Source organism: Podarcis bocagei (genome assembly GCF_964188305.1).
Source record: "Podarcis bocagei genome assembly, chromosome: 11".
Taxonomy (NCBI): domain Eukaryota; kingdom Metazoa; phylum Chordata; class Lepidosauria; order Squamata; family Lacertidae; genus Podarcis; species Podarcis bocagei.
The window spans coordinates 17,723,316-17,747,294 of NC_138136.1; the positions used below are offsets into that span (position 1 = coordinate 17,723,316).

General features: G+C 42.5%; 1 protein-coding gene and 1 long non-coding RNA gene across 6 annotated transcripts in view; one reads left to right on the forward strand and one right to left on the reverse strand.

The window, feature by feature from the left end:
* Positions 1–5,353, forward strand: part of LOC308597922 — a 34,493-nt gene extending 29,140 nt beyond the window's left edge. Inside the window, exon 3 of the long non-coding RNA XR_014013289.1 lies at positions 4,855–5,353. This is a non-coding gene — a long non-coding RNA (uncharacterized lncRNA). The remainder of the gene's footprint in view (positions 1–4,854) is intronic.
* A 4,736-nt stretch (positions 5,354–10,089) lies between these two features.
* Positions 10,090–23,979, reverse strand: part of SNCAIP (synuclein alpha interacting protein) — a 121,014-nt gene continuing 107,124 nt past the window's right edge. For 4 of the 5 annotated variants that reach the window (XM_081213596.1, XM_081213595.1, XM_081213597.1 and 1 more), the window contains 4 exons: positions 23,817–23,909; positions 20,480–21,524; positions 17,866–17,936; positions 10,090–10,690 (listed from right to left, as the gene is read on the reverse strand). In XM_081213596.1, coding sequence (XP_081069722.1) covers positions 10,606–10,690; positions 17,866–17,936; positions 20,480–21,524; positions 23,817–23,909 — 1,294 coding nt within the window. In that variant the 3' untranslated portion in view covers positions 10,090–10,605. The remainder of the gene's footprint in view (positions 10,691–17,865; positions 17,937–20,479; positions 21,525–23,816; positions 23,910–23,979) is intronic. The other variant, XM_081213598.1, reaches the window with a different exon arrangement.

The window sequence follows — 23,979 nt, forward strand, 5'->3', positions numbered from 1 at the left end:
CAAATTACAAATGATGTGATTAGCAAAGATTAAATGCTGGCAGCGGGGTAGGGGGCTAAGCCTTCTCTCCCCAGCTGCGATCTCAGTTAAAAACCATCTCGTGCCTCAATTAACATTAGGAAAATAGTGAATTCCAATGGGACGGCTTTCCCAATGCTAATTGGCACATGGTGAGAATGGGAGGTATTTTACTGAGGCCTTGGCTGGAAGGCTTAAATCTTCCCGTGTACTGTGGGGCCAGTGACTTTGGCCTTTCTGTGCCTGGTACTTAACTTTTGAAAAATAAAAATAAATGTCCTGATTGTGTGGCACTGGTAGACACACCAGTGCCACACGATGTTGGGTCCTTGCAGACGCCTTGCGTCTCCTTCCTTCTGTGAGGAGGGAGCTGAAAGAAAGTTTCACGCAACACACACTCGGTCCTTCCCAGCGAAGGCCCACAAATGTCTCTGATGATATATATCAGTCCAGGGACAACACAGGACATAACGGTGGAGGGAAGGCAAGGAAAGAAGGGGAAGCAGCCGAGGAAAAAAAGGAAGTGGATTCCCCACATCTCTTCCCTGCAGCCACAGCTGCTACTGTTTATTAGCCAACAAAGCATCTGTTTTGATTTTGCTATAAATTACTGACAATTCATTAAAAAAAACCCAACACACACACACACACACACACACCACGGCATTCACCAAATATCTCAACCGTAATAAACATTTGTTTAATTTGCTTTTTAGGTTTGAACTGATTTTGTAACACAAAGCCTTTCTATATGGCCTCAGGTTCTCTTTTGTGAAGCAAAGGAGAAGTGGGGAGGGTGGGGAGGGTGGGGGGAAAGCTTGATATATCATGTTGTTGGCAGGAAAATAAGTATTACTGTAGAGGGAAAGAATTTATAGAGAGTCATGTAAAACAAATGGTTCATAAACCTTTGGTGCATGGAGCAGTGAGTGATGAGCATTTTTACTGGTCTGCAACCAAACTAGGATGCCATAAAATAGGGGCAGGAAGGCATTTGTGCTGTGGAGCCACTTTCAGTTAACGGTACGGTGCCTTTTCCCACATCCTGACGAAAGACCGCAAGCCAAAGGTGCTCCAGACATAATTTCCTCTTCGTACCAAGTTCTTTTATTGCTAAACGCCGTAGACACAATAAACACTGAGCAATCTCTTATCTAGCTGAGGGATGAGGAAGCTGTGACCCTGCAGATGTTCTGAGGGACTCCAGGGCCCGTCTGCTAAAGCGTGCATGGTCAACAGCTAGGGATGATGGGTGTGGTAGTTCAGCAACACTTGGAGAGACACAGTTCCTTCGCCCTTGCATTCTCCTTCATACAAACAGAATCTGAATAATAATAATAACAACAATAATACAGTGGTACCTCGGGTTAAGAACTGAATTTGTTCCAGAGGTCCGTTCTTAACCTGAAACTGTTCTTAACCTGAGGTACCACTTTAGCTAATGGGGCCTCCCACTGCCGCCGCACGATTTCTGTTCTCGTCCCGAAGCAAAGTTCTTAACCCGAGGTACTGTTTCTGGGTTAGCGGAGTCTGTAACCTGAAGCGTCTGTAACCCGAGGTATAATAATAATAATAATAATAATAATAATAATAATAATAATAATAATAATGGTGGTTGTTTTTACCCTTCCTTCACAAGGTGCCCGGGGGTTACAGCAATTTAAAACTCCAGTATTAAAGCAAGTTTTCAAAAAATAAAAATAAAAATGGGACACACACACACACACTATCAAAGGTCAGGGTAAAGAGATCATACCCTCCAACATTCCTCAGCTGAAAATAGGGACATTTCTCACTCCTCTCCAAGTGACCCTCCCCTCCATTTTGTCCCCCCGCCCTGCAGAGCATTTCCTGTCAGAAGAAGGGCGAGTGCCGCCACCAGAAACCCAACGAGACACAGCACAGTCCTGAGAAAAACCCTTAATCCTGATTTCATTTTACTCTTCGATAGATTTACAAAAGGGAAAACGTGCACCAATAAATACATTTTAGAAAGGGACAAGATTAGACACAGACACACAAAGCATTTTTTAAAATAAATGAATAAAGGCTCCTTGCACTCTGCTCCACTCAGTGGCGTAGCATGGGTTGTCAACACCCGGGGCAAGGCAAGTAATTTGCGCCCCCTAACCCGTGGATTTGCGCCCCCTAACCCGTGGATTTGCGCCCCCTAACCCGTGGATTTGTGCCCCCTAACCCCCAGATGTTGCGCCCGGTGCGGCCGGCCCCCCCTGCACCCCCACGCTACGCCACTGGCTCCACTCCCTCTTTCTTCCCTCCCAGGGTGGCCCTGCCCCCTGCCTGCACCTCAGAGCTGACATGGCAGCAGTTCTCCTCCTCCTCCTCCTTCTTGCCTGCCCTCCAGCAGCCACTACAAGCTGCCTAAGGGAGCAGGCTGTAGTGGTGGCCATGGAGAGGCCACAGAGAGGCAACAGGATATTTCCTTCCCACCACTATTGCCGCTGCCGCTCAGGACAGGCACCAGCTCATCCTCCTGGGGCTTGGCAGAAGCAGCACTGGCAGGAGAAACAGGGACATTCCGGGATCAAATCAGAAGCTGGGATGGCTTTGGGTGTTCCTGGAGAATAGGGACACTTGGAGGACATGAGAAGTGAATCTTCAGCATATGATAGAAACTATTCAATGAAGGTGCCAGGTGTACCTCTTTGGGGAAGGAATGCCACAACCTGGACATTGTTGCAGGAAATGCCCTCTCCTGGACTTTTATTCCCAAAACTTTTGAGGGTGATGGAACTACCTGGATGGCTCCTTCTGCTGATCTTCACACCTAAAAGGGTCTTCAGCTGCCGTCTTTTGGATATTTAGGGTCTAGATTGCTCAGAGTTTTGAATGCAAAGGTAAGCGCCCAGGAATGAACTGGCAAAGAATATTGCTGTTTTAAAACAGAGGTAACATGATTTCTAAACGGAACGCCAGCCAGCAATCGGGCTGCTGTTCCTTTTTGGACTGGGCAAAGTTTCCGAGAATGTAGTAACTTCAGGAAACGCTCATGTGGTCAATTCATGTTTATTTTGGAATGGTCTGTTTAGCTGCACTCACTCACAGCCACTATGCTTGAGTAGTACAAATATGCAAATGCTAAAGGTGGCAGGATTTTGCGGCTGAAAACCCATCCTGATTTCAGGAAGTGCCGGGAACTGTTTTCATTCTCTTTGCTAAAGGCCAGAAAAAACAGTCTGAGTGGCAGGTGTTTGCCTAGGTGTATTACCAGGATGGCTTTTTTAAAATAAAGACAGGCTAGATATAGCACTATTAAAATGGAAACCTCAATAGCAAGCCTGTTCAAGCTATACTGAGGATGGCCTTACCAGAGAGTGTTCTTCTTCCCACCCACCCAACCAGAAAGTGCGGCTGGGAGTTAGGAGCCACCACAACCGATGAACAAATTCATGCAAGCTTCGGATTTTACTAATATTTGTGGGATTAGAATGTAGCCTGCTTTACAAAGGTAAGGATCACATCCGTCGCTCTTCACACTTTTCCCATTGACCCAACTCCCCTGTAAAGTTCCTTGCGGGATTCCCCACCCCAGCCTATCACATACCCTCCGATGTAATAATAATAATTTTTATACCCTGCCCATCTGGCTGGGTTTCCCCAGCCACTCTGGGCGGCTCACAGCATATAACAGAACATACTAAAACATCAAACATTAAAACTTCCCAATACAGGGCTGCCTTCAGGTGTCTACTAAAAGTTGGGGGATTCTTTATCGCCTTGACATCTGAAGGGAGGGCGCCACTACCAAGAAGGCCCTCTGCCTGGTTCCTTGTAACCTCACTTCTCGCAGTGAGCGAACCAGCAGAAGACTCTCAGAAGAGAACCTCAGTGTCCAGGCTGAACGATGGGGGACAATGTTTGAAACCCTACCTATTCCCAGCTTTGTTGGAGAGTCACTTTTAGAGCATCAATTCTATTAGTTATTTCTTATACAGTGGACGCTCGGGTTGCGAATGTGATCCGTGTGGGAGGCACATTCACAACCCGCAGTGTTCGCAACCCGCAGCACTGCGTCTGTGCACGCTTGGGTTGCGATTCAGCGCTTCTGCGCATGCGCGACTGCTGAAACCTGGAAGTAACCTGTTACAGTACTTCCGGGTTTTAGCACGTCCGTAACCTGAAAAAATGCAACATGAAGCATCTGTAACCCGAGGTATGACTGTATTCTCTCCTGAAGCAGTTCACATTAATTTCTTTAAAAATATATATTTTATTTGTTTGTTTTTTGCTATTTAAAGGGAGATCCATTTTTCAAGGCCAAAACGACCTGTCATTTCCATTTGGAGATGGCCTGATTTTCCCCCTGCCTGGGTTTTTGCTTTGGTAGCAAGCAGCGGCTCTTGCTTCTTCACTAGGAGTAGTCAACATGTTACCCTCCAGATATTGCACTCCAGCTCCCATGATCCCTAACCACTGGCCATGTTGGATGAGGTTGATGGAAGCTGGAATCCAAAAATAGCTTTCTGATGGTAAGAGCTGTTCAAGAGTGGAACACACTTTCTTGGAAGGTGATGGCCTCTCCTTCATTGGAGGTTTTCAAGCAGAGGTTGGGTGGCCATCTGTCATGGATGCTTTAGCTGAGATTCTTTAAGAAAGAAATTTTGTATCTGTGGATTGCTAGCACAATCCAATATTGTGCTTGTCCATATAATCCTGCTTTGTAACAGTCGCTGCTTACTGCAACCACTATTATGCTATAAGATCAACTATCCTGTAATATTACATATGGTATGTACAGTTGTTTATGGTTTTGTATATTAATTTTGCTGTAAAAATGTGTGAGATTATGATATTGTATTTATTTGCATTACCTAGAGCCTGTTCTACTGATGAAGCCTAGGATGGCGAAACAAGGCTAATATTCCAGAAACCCTTGTCTTAGACTCTGTGAAAGGATTCTGTGGAACTGTAACAACCCTTCATGTGGACTATTGGACTCTATGAACAGACAGGTGGAATAGACACTTATACATGTATGAACCTTATGCATGAACTGACTAGAGAATGAACTGATCCACTGGGTCTTCTGCTTTTTTCGTTGAACTTTTTGAGACTTCCGTTGAAATCTACAATTTGATACAATGAATAGTTTACCTTATTTATTCAAAAGTACAGCTGGTTATGTCTTGTGTGTTTATTAGCTGAGATTCCTACATTGCAGGGGGTTGGACTAGATGACCCTTGGGGTCCCTTCCAACTCTACAATTCTATGATTCTGTTATTTAGTCATTTCATTGACAGACATCCCCTTCCCAATATTTGCCTCTCTTTCACCAGTGTAGGCATCTGTTCTCAAATATGATGCAACTAACCATTGTCTGTAATATAAAAACAGTTCTCCTTTTCCAGTAAGTGCCAGGCAAGGTTTTGTGTCTGAATCTAGGTCTTGCCATCTGTTTCATCAGCAAAGCCAGCCTCCCTATTAATAGCCCATACAAGGAGAAGAGAATGAGAGTGGGAGACTAGAGGAGGCTGTTTGGAGGTTTCAGAAAACGGGATCGATCGGCAGCCTCCACTATCCACACATCACCTTTTGCTGATGTGTGGAGAATTCGGAGCAGTACCTGAGTACTGGATAGAGAAAGGGCGAGTGTTTATATTTTATAACCCACATTTTCACAAAATATTTCAAGGCAGCTTACAGCATATAAAATGCAGCCTGTGTATATCTATACAACATAATGAAAAACATTTTTTAAAATAAGTAAATACTGGTTGGCCAAAATAAAAACTAAAGAGTATAGTTTGCAAAAGACATCTACAAGGCCGGGATGGTTCCGGACAAACCTCTACAAGCAAGGAGTTTCGTAGGCAGAGCCTGCCATGCTGAAAGCTTAGTTTTTAGTGTATACTTATAACCTTATAAACGCCATCTCCAACTCCTCAGAAGATTCCATCAATGGTGTCTCCAAAAATTGTTACACATCACTTGGGAAGACAGGAGAACTAATGCCAGTGTACTGGAAGAAGCAAAGATCACCTGTGTTGAAGCAATGATTCTTCAACATCAACTTGGTTGGACTGATCATGTTGTGCGGATGCCTGATTACCATCTTCCAAAGCAACTACTCTATTCTGGACTTAAAAATGGAAAGCGTAATGCTGGTGGTCAACAAAAGAGGTTTAAAGACTCTCTCAAGGCAAATCTAAAAAAAAGTAGTATAAACACTGACAATTGGGAAACACTGGCTTGCGAGTGCTCCAGTTGGAGAATAGCCTTTACCAAAGGTGTCATGGGCTTTGAAGATGCTCGAACTCAGGACGCAAGGGAGAAACATGCTAAGAGGAAGGCACTCTTGGCAAACCCTCACCATGATCAGCTCCTGCCTGGAAACCTGTGTCCCCACTGTGCAAGGATGTGTGGATCCAGAATTGGCCTCCACAGCCATTTACGGACTCACTGTTAAGACTGTGCTCATGGAAGACAATCTTACTCGGCTACGAGTGATCACCAAAGAAGAAGCAGCGAAAGCCAATCAAACCTCAGCAAACCCTCCAAGTGTCCCTATTTTCCAGGGACAGTCCCGTATTTACAGAAACCGCCCTGGTTTCCGATTTGATCCTGAAATGTCCTGATTTTCCTTAGGATGTCCCTATTTTCCTAGATCTAACCTAGCCAACACCAGCTTGATTGCTTCTATTCTATTGGATCATAAATTACCTTTCTGTAGAAATGGTGAAGCCGCCAGTAGAAAGCTAGGATGGCATGTCTGGAATACCCTTCAGGCTTGTGTGTCAACTGAGTAGCTCATGAGATATCTATGTGTGAGTACTGGTAGCAATACCCATTCATTTTCCTATGGTGCTAATGATGGGCTTTGGTCTCCTATTCTGTGGGAACTGCTTGGAAGATCTCATTATGATGCCTGGCCACCTTATCATACACACATCACATATAGTTTAGCGATTTCCTCTACGTTGGAGCTGTTCAAGCTGTAGTAAATTGGATTTACCATATACTGCAGTTTGTTTTCTCCTAGGAATAAAATGCAAACATGCTTTGCTATGAATTGGAACCAAACTGACAACAGATGTTCTCTAAAGACACAGCATAAAGAATATGCAATTCCGCTCCACCTGCATTTGACAAAAAAATACCACTTTCTTCTAATGCAAATGTTTTGCTCAAAGCAGGGAGCACTCCCCCTACCTTCTTCCTGCCAGAATCTGCTGCATAGAGTCTGCTATTCTTCCATTGCATCACTCAAGGAAAAACTCTATCACACACATTTTAATCTTTTTATATATATATTGGTGTTTCTGAGGTAGAAAAAATAACCAACATGATGTATTCTCTCCTAAATGTACAGATCTGCCATAATAAATAATTGGAGGTCCTCCCAGGGGCGAACGGAGGCTAACCGACACCCGGGGTGGGGCAAACCGCTGGCTGCGCACACGTTGCGCCGCTATGTACAATGCATGCTTGGCATTGCTATGTAAGGCGCATGTGTGGTGTCGCTACGTACAGCGCATGCGTGAGACACTGCGTATGCGTTGTATGTAGTGGTTTGCCACCGGCGCCATACAGGCGGTAGCAGGATCCTCTGCTTGCGGCTGTGGCGGTGCGATGGCTGCTTGCACCGCCTTGCCCAGGGGCGGCAGGGCGAGCATCCCGTGGGGTGCCTTCTTGTCACCCCCCCCCAGACATGGCACCTTGGGCGCACTGCCACCTCTGCCCCCCTTGCGATGCCACTTGGTCCTCCAGACCTCACCTTCCAGTATCTAGGAGATTGATCCTAACCTGCAATTTATCACATGCCTAGACTACTTTCCCCATAGAATAAAATGATCATTTTATATTTGACTTCCATTAGTAATGTTTCATTTCAAAATCTCTGTGGTAATACTTTAGTTTCCTGTTAATTATGTTGCCTTGAATGTCTACTTGACTTTCTTCAGTAATGTTTTACTTGATGTTTTAACGTTGTTGCAAGCCACTTTGAGACACCCCCCCCCCCCAATATAAAGTGGTTAGGAAATGAAATGAAAAAATAATATCCTGCACACTGTGACTAAAGGTAAAAGGTAAAGGACTCCTGGACGGTTAAGTCCAGTCAAAGGCGACTATGGGGTTGCAGTACTCTTCCTGCTTCAGGTCAAGGGAGCCAGCGTTTGTCCACAGATAGCTTTCCGGGTCATGTGGCCAGCATGACTAAACCACTTCTGGTGCAACAGAACACTGTGACAGAAACCAGAGCTCGTGGAAACACTGTTTACCTTCCTGCCGCAGTGGTACCTATTTATCTACTTGCATTAGCATGCTTTTGAACTGCTAGGTTGGCAGGAGCTGGGACAGAGCGATGGGAGCTCACTCCATTGTGGGGATTCAAACCACCGACCTTCCAATCGGCAAACCCAAGAGGCTCAGTGGTTTAGACCACAGCGCCACCCACGTCCCTCCACACTGAGACTAACAGCATGTCCTCACAGGAGGGACAGTAGAGAGAAGGAAGCCACTTGAGAAATGTTGGTTAGGTGGTCTAAAATTTCTTAAACTTGTATAATCATGGCCCAGTGCAAAAGGTTATTTCCTGGCATTTGCAGGTAGGGCTGCGAGAGAACCGGCATGAAATCCTGGAACACCATTGCCAGCCAATGAAGACAACATTGAGCTATAGGACCAATGTCTGTCTTGGTCTAAGCAGCAGTAGCTAGCAGGGCAGCATAGACAGGGTTACTGAGAGGGCAAGGGGCAAGGTCACCAGAAGTCCCTCTTGGTAACGCACATGGCATTGTAAAGCCAGGAGGGCAGGGCGATCTCACTCTATGCTATCTTACTGGCCTCTATTGGGCACAAGGCAGTTTTTCATGTTTCGGAGAGGAATATCAACAGAAACCCAAATGGACAGAAAAATGACAATCCAGGTCTTGTATTACAGATGAGATACTATACAGTACTTGCATGCTTTGTTTGTACTTGAGAGCAAACCTGTAAATAGTTGATACCAAAAAATATTAAATTAGGGGATATTGCAACTATAGAGAAACTAACAGCAGTAGAAAAGTTGATCAATGACACGAGGTCATTGAAAGAATTTCACCTTCCTTAAATGATTGGAAGAATGGTTGTAGAACGGTACCTTTCCCATATCTCTATTATTTTGTAGCATTGGTGGGTTTTGTTTTTGCTGTTGTTTTGGAAAAAAATGAAAAAGAGATTTCCCCAGGTTCCAACTATTCTTCCCATCTCTTCTCCATCATATCTTCATGCAAAGCTTTGGGCTGCTCAAATTTCAGAGCTGTCATCTCTGCAGCACATTGTTACAGTAGAATAGCTGTGGAAGGGTAAACAGTTTTAACATTCATGAACAGTTCAGAACTGACTCTTCACTTGTCTTTCCTAAACCACATCATGGTCACATTCATACAATTTTCTGTCCATCTATTTCACACTTTCTAAAGCACAAATCTTCAATTTGTTACATGGTTTGGAGATGGTTACTTTGTTATTTGGGTGATAACTGTCAGCGCTCAAGATAACCGGAAAGCATGTCTGACTTTTTATTTCTGAAGAATGTATGGCAGCTGGAAGACTAAGTGTAGACTCTTCTCTTTGTTGTATTATTGTTGTTCATTATAATGATCAAGCTGCAGATCAGATCACCTGGATTCGTTTTCCAAACGAAGAAATTGCTCCTCCTTGACTCTGTTGGTTAACCACACTAGTATCCTGTATCTGCCAAAGCTTCCTACCAATTTTATTTGAGGATGTGTGTATTAAGCAATGTGCACACTGGTTTTGGCAACCTGCCGGTATTATTATTATTTTTGCAACACGTGTATATTTCTCTTAGCATGTGCACCTATTCTTTAAGCAAAGCAACATGCACCTATTTTTTAAAAAAAATCAAGTTTTTTAAAGGGCAAGTGCTGGGATCAAAATACCCCGCATAATTATAATGGGATAGATCCCCTAAATAAAGTCTGGTTTTTTTGCGAATAATGACTCACATTCTGATACTTTAAAAGTTTTATAATTGGATTTGCTAACAAATGAAATGGGTCACAATGGATCACATAAATAAATGAAGCAGAAGTGACATCTGGTTATGTTCACACTGTGTTTTGGTTAACACTGGTTTATTTTCTTTTATACAAAAAATTAGAAATAGCGACAAAACATAGTTCAACAAGAGGGTGGCCGGGGGTGGGGTTGGGAAGAGCGCTTGTCCTGCGCTCAGTGAGGATTTGGCTAATCAGAGTCCTTATTTTTACAGACACAGTTAGGTTCTGAGAAAAGGAAATACAAGACATGTTACATTATATCCATGCAACAAGTAATGGCCACAAAATGATGGATGTCAGAAGATCATTCCAGAGGTTCTTTGCATTGCTATGTTTCCAAATCATGGCTTTTGCTCACCTTTGCCTTAAAACAGTACACCTTACAAACAAGTGACATAGACACATATTAATTTTTTTATATGGTCTAGCTGCTACAAATTTAAGGCATCCTAAGAGTCTGTTATTCTGCTGGTGAAAGTTACGTCTCATAGTTAAGTTTTCAAGTGGGAAGATTTCGGGCCATGTTTGGAGGAAGACTGAGATCCCGTGAGATGCGAGTCAAAGGAAGAATTCTTGCAGCTCTGGTTCTTCGGAAAAATCTTTGCTGTAAGATCGCTGGAGTTTCCTATTCATGTTGTTATGCCTGCAAGGAAAAACAGAAACAAAACAAAAAAAATCACCCCTGGTCATTCAAAAGATGCCCAGTAATTTGATTTATTTCACCATGAAAGGACTGCCTTAATTCAACAGCAGTGCCAACACAGTCCCTTCTGAAATGAGTTGGGCTTAAACTGCCACAGCTGTTTGAAGATGACTGAAAAGGAATTCCAATCTCATGGGCTGACACCACCAATAATGTACTATTGGTGCTAACTTTTAATCCCATGCCTAGCAAACAATCCCAAGTCTGGCAAAAAGGTCATATTCCCTGTTTGCATGTAAGTAAAGCCCATTGAACTCAATGGGAATTCCTTCTGAGTAGACATATAGAAGCATGCTCTGTTACACAGAAGAAAATCACATGTGTGAAATTTGTACTCTTTGGCCATCTAGGAAATACCCTGATTGGGTGTGTGTGTGGATTATTATAAGAAGAATTTACTTCCATCAAAACAGCTAGGGATCAAAGTGTAAAAGTGAGAAGTTAAAACAAACCTGGAAGTTAAACTAAGACCCCTTTCTTCATGTCATAAAATGCAAAATTACCAACCAAGGTTGAAATCCTATACCCACTTTTCTGAGAGTAAACCTCCGCTGAACTCAGTGGCACTTCTGAGAAGATATGCCTAGGATTGCACTGTATTGCAACCAGACCTTCCGCTGGTGAAGTAAAACCGAGCATGAGAATTTTTTGTCACACATGTGTAGATAATAAAAACAAACTGCTGATAATATATAGTCATTTATCATACTTTTTTGGTCTCCTTGTGCACATGCTAATTGTAAAAATATGGATTCAGTTCCCATATCAGAATGTGCAGAACATAAAGACTGGATTAGTCAAAATCAGCCTTTGATTTGTGAACCTTTTACAGAACCTGTTTAAAAACACTAAGGTGAAGATTATGAACACAGATTTAATCCTATGTATCCAGCTACAACTACTTTTGAATGGCGTTAATATCTCTTTTATGAAGTGAAGGAAATGAAATATTTTAGGCTTGTCTGAACTCCTTTGTTTGGGAATTTCAAAAATGGATTCCAACATTTGTGCCTCTTTTATGATGTCCCCCCCCAACCCCCCCTAAAACCACAGAACAACTGTAAATTTGGACAGGGACCTGTCAGATTGACTCTGTACCATAGCAGACAACTTCCAACATGTGCTTATTTGCTTCAGCAGAAAGGAACGTATTGATGTACTGAAAATGCAGCAATATCGCACAATCTCCAGCAAACCTTTCCCTCCCCAATAAACTGCCCATATTTTCCTATTAAATGTAAATATATCGGTATGATAAAAGAAAGCCAGATGCAGTTTGTGTATTTCTTATTTTTAATAGTAGCTGTGCTAACTGCTCTGTGTATTAAATAGAAAGTAGGGCTGTGTGTGCTTGCATATGGCAGTTGTTTTGTTCTTCAAAGTCAATGTAAACAGGAAATTATTTTCCATAGCAGCAGTCAGCCTAAGTAAGAGCTCTAATGATTCTCTCTGCTCCCAGCTACCAAGGTCTTGTATATTTGTGCTCTTAAAGCCCATCTATCACTGTCTGCTTAGAGACATTTGTAATTAAGCCAGATTATAAAAATAACCATCAGCCCTTGCCTACCTGGTGCCATCCAGATGTTTTTGCCTAGACATCTGGATGGAGGACACCAGGTTGGCAAAAGTCAACCTATATCCTGAATAGCAAGACATTTACCAAGACGGCTTGAGAGTTGAAAGCTACATATGGCTTTGGGTGCAGGATCTGTGAAATACCACTGACTTTCTATATGTCTTGGGTACAGACAATGGTCCCCTTCTCCTTTCCTCTCCCAAATAACAATAGTTATTCCATATTCAGAATGGAAGCTCACTGCTTCTCTGGTGGGCGTCAGTTTTGGACCTTCACTTTCTGGCTCCTTCCCAGCCAGCCGGACCTACGTGGTCGCTGAACAATAGGGAGTTTGCCTTGGCCATCACAAACATGGGGGTTACCTCCCAGCCAGTAGCCAGGTTCAAATGGGCCAATCAGGGTCCAGGTCTTGGGGAATTCCCTTTGCTGGCCAGCTGGGCATTGGACACAGTCATGACCAGCCGGGCAGCAACACATAAAGGGGGCTGGATTTCCTATTAAGCAAAATCCACCATTACAGAGCTCAAATTATGTAACAAATCCACCATGCATTACAAATCAGGGCTTCACCCCTCCTCTAAAAAATGCCTCAACCTGTGGGTCCCAGATGTTGTTGGACTACAACTCCCATCATTCCTGACCACTGGTCATGCTGGCTAGGAATGATGGGAGTTGTAGTCCAACAACATTTGGGGACCCATAGGTTGAGAAACACTGCCTCAGGCTCATGGGCTGCCTGATCCCAAGGACTACTATACATACCCAGCAGTCTTTATATTTCCAAGTCGAGCAAATAAATATATAGGATGATATGCATAGTACCACATATTACTTCACTAGTGTGTCACTGATGGTTATACCTTTCTTTTTGGGGGTATTAGGTTAGCACTGGTGTAGACTCCTATAAATTATTTTGCATAAAAGTGGGTCAAGGATATGTTAGAAGAAAAGATACATTAGACACATGGCTGCATTTAATGTCTCTGTTTTTTTCTTTGAAAACCAGCATTAATGCTGACTTTTTTGCAGTATGAACAATAATTTAGGGATGTGTTTTCCCCAGGACCATGGGCCAGAGAGCGAGGAAAAGGGTTAAGCAATCCTTCATGCAATCTTTGTGCCGCACCTGAGGCTGTTATCTTTAAATTTAAAAAACCCAGACCTGCTAAATGAAGAACTCAGTGCCTTGAGTTGCTGCCCTGAGGACCGCCCATGTTAGATAAATAATCAATATGGGTGGCATCCAGTGGAGTTGCCCTGTTAGTGCAAGGACTTCCACTGGGACCGTGGAACTTCCTCTCTCCCTCTTCTCCCTGTGAGCTCCCCAAATCGGCTCCAAAGTGTCGGTGCAACCCCCAGAACTGAATGTTGGGGGTCGGGGGGTGAATCAGGGACAGAAGAGCAAGAGAAAGTTCCATTGTGCAAGCAGAGGTCTTTAGCAGGATGACTTTGGGTGCTTACTGTTGCATTTGTATGCATTTATTATCTACAAAATAATCTATTATTAGAGACCCAGCAGAGGATCGGAGAACTCTACAATGGGATCAAAAGGTCAGAAAGAAGTGCCTTAAAAGTGCCTAAAACTATTGGAAGCTGCGTAAGAGTTTTCTACAAAAAACATTTTAAAAAAAATCTCTGGAATATGTTGATCTGCTTAGAGTGGAGCCCAAGGAAATTAGAACCAAAATGTACTACTTCACCCAGCTGAAGGGTTAGAATTGCTCAGAACCTTTTACTGGCTGGTTTGCTCAATTTGAAGAAATCACCCACAGAAAACTGACTTTCATCAACAAAATACTGCTGTTACCACAGTTATTGCCCATCCTACATTTAAGAAAAATTGTGGTATTTCGGTTGCTGATTCATCATGGTGACCTAAGCCAGCCAAACAGAGAGGGTATCACTGCTTGGATGTGTGCTGCTTGCCAAAGGTTTTGCTTGCTGCAATTCTAAACCATACCAGTGAACTCACTCACATACCGCAGTTATGGAATAACATTTGCAAGCATATTTGTGATCGTAATAGCTACGTTGAGACCTTTTTTGTGTCCAAGCAAATAGAAGTATTTCCACTGAATTCAGATGAAAATAACATCTCCTCTATGACTCTCTGCTAAGGTTTAAGTTCCCAGAGTTAAGTTAGGGTGAGACATGATTATTATTATTTGAACTGAATACGTTCCCTGTCAAAAAGCAGACAAACACCTACTTTTTCCTTTGTGAAAACCCAGGATATTTTCAGATGAACTGCCCTAGTAGACTTGGCTCTCGTTGGGCACCATTGAACTTTAAAAGGGCAAACTGAGCAGGCTGCAATCTGAGACAAAGCTGAGAAGGATGCAAAACCTGCTTCCTGCTGGATATTGGGATCACCAGTGGGAGCCCCGGTCCCCATTGCATTCAATTTTGCCATAAAAGTGGAAGATTCCTATACTGTATATGTCTAAAGGCTGCGACTGCATTCTATGGGAAATAAAAAAAATGGAAGGCAGTTGCCTCTGATGCTGGATTCTGGCTCCACTGTTGGAATGTCTATTGACACTGTGTCCTACGCCAGATTCTAGTTGTGTGTGTGTTTACGCGCAAACCAGCCTCTCCGCCCTACCTCTTGAAGCACTGATTTTATTTGCAGGTAATAAAAGCAGGATTCCCATGGCACTCTGTTGAATGGAGATGTCTACTGCAAGATGCATTCTGTTGTCCACTCACTTCTAGAAGTCTAGACTTTTGTAGTTTCCCAAAATACTTTGGGTATGAGAGCAACATGGAGAGACATCTGAACGCCATGTGTCTTCCATGGTATGGTGCTTACAAAAATCTCTTGTCATCTGAATACAATCCTAGTAATAAAATAGCTTTCGTGGGGACAGAGAAAACTACCACCGATGTGAACGAGTTACTGGAGTGATTCCTGCAGATAAGATAAATATGTTCTCACTTTAATGCACTACATGCTTCACAATAACTTAATCCATGGGAAGCAAATATTTCACTGGCAATACATGGCTAATGTAATTGCAAACATTTGCTTGGCACTGTCAGGGATAAAAACGGGCCCGCATTTTTTAAAAAGAAAGGGGAAGAAAAGTACCGAGCAAATGAAACAGATTGTATGCTTGCACAAAGAAATCTAGTGAATTTTAACAGGGCGCCAAGGAATGTTAATTGTTTTACCAACATCAAGCTGTAGCTGATTAGGAAACAAATAATAATCAGGGCTTTTGGAGGTGGCTGAGATTTTAACGCTGTTGCCAAAATATAATAATAATTTAAAAATACAAGAAGAAACACTGGCTGATTAAAAACAACAACCCTGTGGCCGTTTACATGTGATACATTTTGTCCCTGGGTTGGTGTACAGAGAGTTAACACATTTACCACATGGCTCTAGCAAGTGATTCTTTTTAACTGTAGCTGGATGTGGTTCGCTGGATACAGGACATATGGCAGCTACCAGGACAAAACTAAATTACCCATGGGAAACTGCTGTAAAGCCAAAGCCATGATGTATGCAGAATCCATACTTAACAAATGATTAATACTAGAGTGGGGGTCTGAAGTCTGTTGTATGGATCTGAGAAGCATTTTAACCACCAAGACTGCACTATATATTGATAAAGGGATTTCCATTGAAACCAGCTGCCTAAAAGGACTTAATTCTTAACCTCATTACTAGTCTTCTCCTATCATGGCCTGCTGCTTTGCCACAGTCGGTGCCAAAATGTCCCGATAAATATGTGTTCCAATGGACAAGAATTGGGGAAACCAATTAATTAGTGGGTGTGTGCAACCCAATTATCACCCTTCCAAGGCCTATTGCTTGATTTTCCTGCTGCGATCTGCATCCTGAGCCATTTCATCAAATGATAACAGAGAAGCAGAAGCTTGGTGGCCTAAAGTTTACAAGGTTTTGCCTAGAATAAACTTATAGATGTTACAGCACACGCATTGCCAAGCATGACAAATCCACCATTTCCTCACAAATACCTAGTTCTTAATCAGCGTACAAATGTCTGACTTAATTTATGTGAGCTTATGCAAACTCAGAATTCGGTTCTAGCATAGTTGGATAATGAAACGATTAAATTATATACGTTGTGTGTTTCTGAAAGTGCCATGAATTCTCCGCCCTCCACTCCTAAAATATTTCCATGTTGGATACTTGAAAGATTGGAGACAGAGGTCCATTTCAGACCAACATCAAACTATGATTTATGGTTATGTGTGCAGGTAGCTGCAGGCCCTGTGAAAGTGGGGAAGAGGATATTTGGTACAGGTGTATCGTGGAGAATAGTGGTGTGGTCAAACCACAGTTTGTTAAAAAGCCAGGATATTCGGGCCTGTTAACAAACAGTGGTCTGAACCAACCATCTTCTGTGGACTTCAAACACGGCAACAAAGCACAGATTTCCCCCCAAACTAGGAATGGAAACTTTAAATCTCTTCCTTTTGTACTTGAATGGGAGGAGGAAGCATGAGGGTTGCATGGTTTGTTCACAGATCTGAACTGGACCCTAGAGCACAATATGCATTTCTACATGCGAAATAAAATATCCCAAACAAGTGAAGGCAGTTAACTTTAAACGAACAAGATATAGGTAAGCAGGCACTTGAGATGCATGATTACTATTGTGGTCAATATTCATTTTTCATATTTTTTATGGAAGGAAAATCCCATTAACGCAGATATTTGAATTCACCCTTAATTACAAAGTTGCCAGTTGATTGTTAAATATAAACACCCAAACCTTAATCCCACCCCATCTGACAAGTGCTTAGCAAAAGCTGCACTTCTGTGTTAGAAACATTGGGTGATATCCCAATTCTGTGAAGCCCTGAGACCCCCGGGTATAGGGGGGTATATAAATTCTAATAATAATAATAATAATAATAATATCATCCAGTGTTAGTCCTACTCAGAGTAGACCTAATACAATCAGTGGTCTTAAGTAACTTAAACCAATTAATATCAATGGGTCTACTCTTGAATATGACTTAGCTGGATACCACCTGGCATGTTTCTATTCCTGCAAGGGTTAAAAATACGTTGGTTTTGGTTTACCGGACACTACATTTAAATTAGTAAACTAAATCAAGTGTGAGAAAGAGATGGGATAATGGAGACTGGAGCGCACTGTCTCTTCTGACCGTAAGTGGAGTTTGACTTGGCCTGCTCCTAAGAGGAAATTTAATTTCCATTCTCATTTGGTGTTTGACTTTCATTCAAGAAAATCTGTAATGCCAAGCCGAACTAAAATGCATTTTTGGATTTATGAGCGCTAGTGATTTTTATGCATTACTTTGTGCTGAAGACATTAAACGAGCTCAGCAATGGTTATTAGCAAAGGACTGTAACAGGGATTTGTTTACTTCTTCTTTTTTTGGAGATCAAAATTTCATTTTCTTTTACAGTTGTCGTCAATCGTTTCATTAGTTTAAGCTGCGAACAATTATAAGCTGCACATGCAATGAGGGGATAATAATAATAAAAAGCACAGCAATAGGAAAGCCAACATTTTCACTCTGCATCAGCACATACCATGCATAGTTACACAGGCGGCGTTCAATCAGCATGCCAGTGGAAAAACTGATGCAGCCAGGGTAGGGCGCCTGGGGGGAATGCAATGCATTAATCAGTCGAAAGATCATGCAACAAGCTCCTCACATGCATAGTAGAAAGGCAGTGATTAAAAGTCACAGTGTATTAGCGGAAGCTTTGAGAAACCCACATGCCACAATCTAGCTCCTCGCTGGATCTCAGATGCCTATGCAGGGCTTGGCATGTGGTAGAGCTGCTTCCATTGGCTTCTAGGAGCTACAGGATGCTTCCGCCATTCATAGCAGGCATTCTTTTCCCCTAGAAGGAAGGCTGCAGCTCCTTCGATCGTGCCCATAAGCCTCTTCAGGTAAAAGGGAAATGGCACAGAGGGTTTGGCGCTAGCTCACATCTGTGAAGCGTTATGAAACTACGCATTTCTGACCGAACGTGCCATCTGAAAGCATGCAAATTTTGGCAAGTGGGAGTGCTCCACCCACGTGACGGGTAAAAGGAGGCAGGAAGAAGACAGGCATTGAGTGCCAGCAAAACAATATGGAACAATATGAGGGGGAAATGTAATTTTCATCCATCACTGACTTTAGCTTTTTTTGGGGGGGGGGGTAAAACGTTAAAAACATGTTTCCACTCTTCATCACTGGCTGTGAGTGACGCTTTTTGAATTTCTTCCCAGTTGTTCAGTCTCCATGTATGAATTCTGCAAAGTACTATGGACAAACATAACATTTCACCTTCTTTTGTTACACTTCGTTGTAGAACACTACAGGTGTTCTTTCAACACAAGTCTTTATTAAGGGAGCTTGGCTAGGAAATAGGAAGCTTGCCTTTTAAATGACCCAGTTCAGTTAAACATTATTGGAACTCATTTTCGGTGCCTGGCAAAAACTTTGCTCTTTACCCGCACCTTTGGCCCTTCATTTTAAGGACTTCAAATACTTCTGCCCTCTTTTAGTGGGGCAGATTCTGTAAAAAACCTTTTATATGTATAGCTGTGTTTTCAGGGTTTTTTGTTAGTTGTATGCTGTAATTGGTTTTAGTGTTTATACTGCGTCGTAAGCTGCATTAGGTCACTTTTATAATTAAAGTGGCGAATTAATAACAATAACAGCAGCAGCAATAATTTTTAGGTTCAAATCTTTGGTGCTGGACAGCTAAAAGCAAACTGAATTGTCTGCCTTTACTTGGATTTCCCTTTCTGTAAATGTTAACCCCTTGTTTGAATAATGCATTGAAATACAAACCTCTTGTTTATTGTATAAAACTCTGCTTCCAGGGCCCTGTTTTAATCTGCTTTATTCTCACTATCTAACCAGCCTTTGGACACCACTGTGTTCCTGCACAGAAGTACTTAAGAACCCTTTGTTGTAACTTGTTCCCAGCCTTATGCTCACTTTTTTCCAGTCCCAAGACATCAATCTGTTTGGGCATGTGCTACCACTGCCTTTCTTCAGATCAACAGAAGCTAATAATCCAACACGACTGTCCAGTTCCACAAGGCCCAGTATTTCCACAGCCATCACTCTTATCATGAGCAAAGGTGGAGTCTTGCTCCTTTACAGCCACCAGAGGGAGGCCAGCTTAAAGCACTCCATGCGAGGCTTTTGTGCAGAGTGACTCACGGCTCGCAAAGGACAATTTTCTCCTTTCCAGCACAGACGCTGAAAGAGAAAGGTTTGTAATGGCATGGAGGAAATGACCCCAGACCTGTGGTAAGGCAGTCTGCATGAATAGTTTAACCACATAATAATAGCTGCCAGGTGAAGCATTTTGCTAAGGAGGTCTGAACTTAACACCTTGCTTGGATCCTTGTATGGTTTTAGAAAGAAGCACTTATGTTCTCATAGATTCTTATCTCATTGTTTGGCTTTGTTCCTATGTTTGGATGTATCCAATTCATAGATTGATGCTGATTTTTCTCCTCCCTTGTTTTTTTATGTTGTAGCTGCTTTGTGAATCTGTCTTTTATGGGAAACTGTATTCTATTATGTATTTTTTATTATAACCATTATATTTATATCACTGTTTTGATTTTTATGTTGTATAGATAACATGTTATGTATTGACATCTGTGTTCTATGTTGTAAACTGCCCTTTTGATGATGGATGGAATATAAAATTTAATAATAATAACAACAACAACATCCCCCTTGTCTTCTACTTTTTTGTATTTTAGAAAGTATTTGCATGGGAACTGCTCTTTTTCTGAATTCAGATATTCCTCAAAAGAGTTAAGTACAAAATGGCATACGAGAACTCTGAGCTAACATTATTTACGTGTATAGCAGAGCACGTGGGCTTTGACACTATCCCTACAATCCACACGAGATCAACTTCACCTCAGGGCTCTCATGTCTTGCTTGCAGAGACTGGCTGCACAGAACAAATAGCACCTGATCCCTGAAAATCTCTATCAGACACCTTTAGTAAGTTTACTATCTCTTTCCAGATGTGCCCACATTACCTCTTCCCTGCCTAAAGCCCTTCCAGTGGTGATGTGTTGACATTTGTTCAACGCAGTTGAGGGGGGGAAAACCATTCTAGCCTTCTTCATTCATTAACATACAAAAACATTCCCTCTGCCCCATTCATCACTCACTGGCTTATTTTTTCCTTTTGCAGAAGTTGCTGAATTTCCCTTGCTATCTGTGGCTTTCCTTCCTAATGAGGTAAAGGGTGATGAGGTCTTGATTAGGCTTGAAGTCTGATAGTTATTATTATTGTTCTGGTTCCCGCTCAGTGTCTCCATTATGGAGCGGAAGGTTCCAAAGGGCCTTTTCTGCTGGTCTCCAGATTCGGCGTTGGATGAAGGCCGCTGAAGGACCTTACTTCGCTCTTTGTCCCTTTCCCCATTTAAACCAGCCTCCGTTTGTTCCTGTGCCACAGGCTCCTCAAAGGTCACTCTGAGTTTTAAATTCTGGGCAGTTCTGCGCTTGGAAGATGGAGATTTGAGGGCACTCTTGGGACTTGTGGCGACTTTGTGAGTCGTGGTGGCATCAGAGCTCGGCTGGCAGGTATCTCCCATGGCCTGGCTCTGAGATATAGTCCCAGTCTGGTACTGGGACTCATTATCAGGATCACTACTTTCCGAAGTGGGAGAAGGGCTGTTGCCATCCAAAGATTTTGAGGCTCTCATCCCAAAAGGGAACCGGCGCCCAGATGATAAAGTGTGCCTCTTAATCATCAGATGCAAATTCTCGGTGCTTTCAATGTTTTCTACTATGGGCTGTGGCCTTGGCTTGTCCACTCTATTCACGGGCGTATTCTTCTGATCCTCTGAGTTATTTGAATCTGTATCAGACTCACTGAGAGATCGCTGCATGAGATGCTTCAATCTTGCTAACTTCAACTCCTTTTTTTCCGGGGGAAGCTTCTTTGTACTCTTGGAGGCATGGACATCCTGAAATTCCAGGGACAGCTTTTCTTGCATGCAGACATTTTCAGAGATTTCTTTCCCCAGCAGCTGGCGTAGTATTTTATCTGAGTCTTCATCTTTCATCTTGGGACGGTTGTGGTGTGGAGTCCCCACACTGCCAAGAATCTTCATCCCATCATGGGTGTTCAATTTACTTTTCGGCAGAATCGAGTCATCTGCGTCAGATGGTTTCCATTGAAGCTTGCCAGAAGTAGGTGATGATGGCGAACTTCAATCGGGATAAATTGAAAACAAAAACAAAAACACCGTTCAGTACAGGCAACCACAACCAAAGTTATACATACATATAGTGCAATTCTGACATTTCCATTGCATATGTTTTCCAAACCACCCTAATGCTTTTTTCTTGACCTTTATCCACGTGGAATGTATTATGGAGTCACACTATATTGACTCCATTGTTAAGAATGTAAATCTGTTTCCAGGCTAAGCTTGATCCATTATTTCCTTTCTTTGCTAATCTCTACAGAAAGATTTCTGATTAAAGAGTTGCATTAGATATTGCTCAGCAGAATTTCTGAGAATAGCTTGGGGAAAACTGGAATACTAAAATATACTTGGATCTTTTACATAAAAACCACCAAGTCCTGTTTTGGAATTTTCCAAAATTTAAATATGAAATTCTGCTTCATTAAAATCAATGGGAATTTTGACTTCATGGTAATGATAAAGAATTCTTAGGTCCCTGCTGCAAGAGCTTTTAATGCAAAAATTGAGATTTGGGGAACACAACAGAGAGAGGGAAGTGGAAGAAGGAGATATGAAGAGAAAAGAATTACTGTAGAAGTAGGATTCTGTAGTCAGTTTACAGAAACTGTTTGGGTTGGATCCAGACTTGCAACAAGCAGAGTTTCTGCCATGCAACACTCCAATGGAGCAAGTGTGGGAGGGAGAGAAGAGGTCAATGTCATATATCCTTCTTTCCTCCCACAAAATCTGCTTCAGAGAGTTGGAACAGTGTGCAAAGATGTCACTGGTGGCTGCAGGGTAAAGGGGAAATTTGGCAAAAATTACTTTCCTCCTCTTCTTCCACTGGGAACTTCCACTGAATCAAGGTGTCTCCAGCTGGAGAGGGCAGACTGGATCCACCCTTTATACTTTGCATAGAGGTCAACTTTACAAGGTCCCAAACGGTAAGAAGTATGAAAGCTGTTTAACCAAAATGGTTATCTAAGAATGTTATCTAAACAATGATGAAGTGGAAGAGCATTCAAGAGGAATAACAGCAGGGGTTGGCAAAGTTTTTGTGGCTTCCATCGGTTCACGGTTCCACAAATGCCACGGTGGGCTGGAGTGTGTGCGTGCAAACGCATGCATGCACGCATGCACGCACAAATGCTATTTCGGGCACTCCTTCCAGTGTGGAGGAGGTGTGCACAGCTTCCTATTGGCTGAAGGAGCTTCCTGCAGCCAATGGGAAGCTGGCCAGTGTCGCGGAAGGCGGACCCCGCTCTGCTCTGCGCCGGTTTAGTGCGGCGCACGGGAGCCGACCGAGCAGGTGGTGGGGGTCCATGGGCTGGTTAAATGGCCCCCATGGGCTGCTTGTGGCCCATGGGCCTTAGGTTGCCGACCCCTGAATAAGAGCAATAGCAATCTAGCATGGTTTGCTCAGGAGTAATTCCACTGGTATTGCTGAAACATGGCCTTGCAGATCAAATGGCTTACTGTTTATAAGCTGGCAAAAAAAAGGGTTAAAAAAACTGCATGGGCTGCATGGTGACAAGATCACAGGTTTCATCAGAAGTTTTAAATGCACAAGTAGATGACACAATTTTATATACACTTAAGGGAATTTTGTTCAAGGCAGAACTCTGATGCTCCCATTCTAACCCTATTATTTCAGGCTAACTTCCACCTAAATGGAGGTGCTTAAGGGGTGCTCATTAACTGAATTTACTTCCATGCTTTTTATCAGTAAGTTATATTTATGCCTTTGCCCAATAATGCTCCTAGTGGTCTGGCCCAACTCACACATGGGGAGCCTGCAGCAATGTTCATTCAGCTGAAGTCAAGGAACTGCGGTTAAAACATTAAAATGTACAATTCTATCTATGCTTTTGGTGCTGTCCATTTACATTAAGACAGTGAAGACAAATCGCCTTTATAGCACATGAACAGCAGCCTGCCTATTTTGCCAGCAAAAAATAAAAAAGCCTTTTTATGAATTACTGGGAGTGTAAGATTACTGTAAGCCACCATAAGGTGAGGTTGTGGAAGTTCACAAGATGTTTCCTGTGATGTCTATGAGTCATCTAAAAGTTCCACAATAAATCAAACTGAAAAATGTAGGAAAGTTAATTCCATTTAAACTCACAGAGTCCAGTATTCACACCTGCCAAATTAAAAAGGTATGAATTCCCATCATACGACATTTTGCTTTTTATTCTTTCACAGCATGAACGATTGGATCTTTAGCTGGAGCCTGACCTTCTCATGCAATAACCGTGAAAAGAGTCCAGTTCGAAGTACATTGGAATTCTATTCCAGTACGCCTAGTTACCTTGGGGATGTTGGCAGTGACTTGCCCTCTGATCTCTGTGTTTCTAGAAGCTGCTGGAGTTGGTTCTGTAATGTCACACGTTCTACCGTCTGCCTATAAGGAAATATTAAATTGTTAAACCCACTTCTTCCTTGAAAGAAAAGCTGTTAGTGGATGCGGCAAA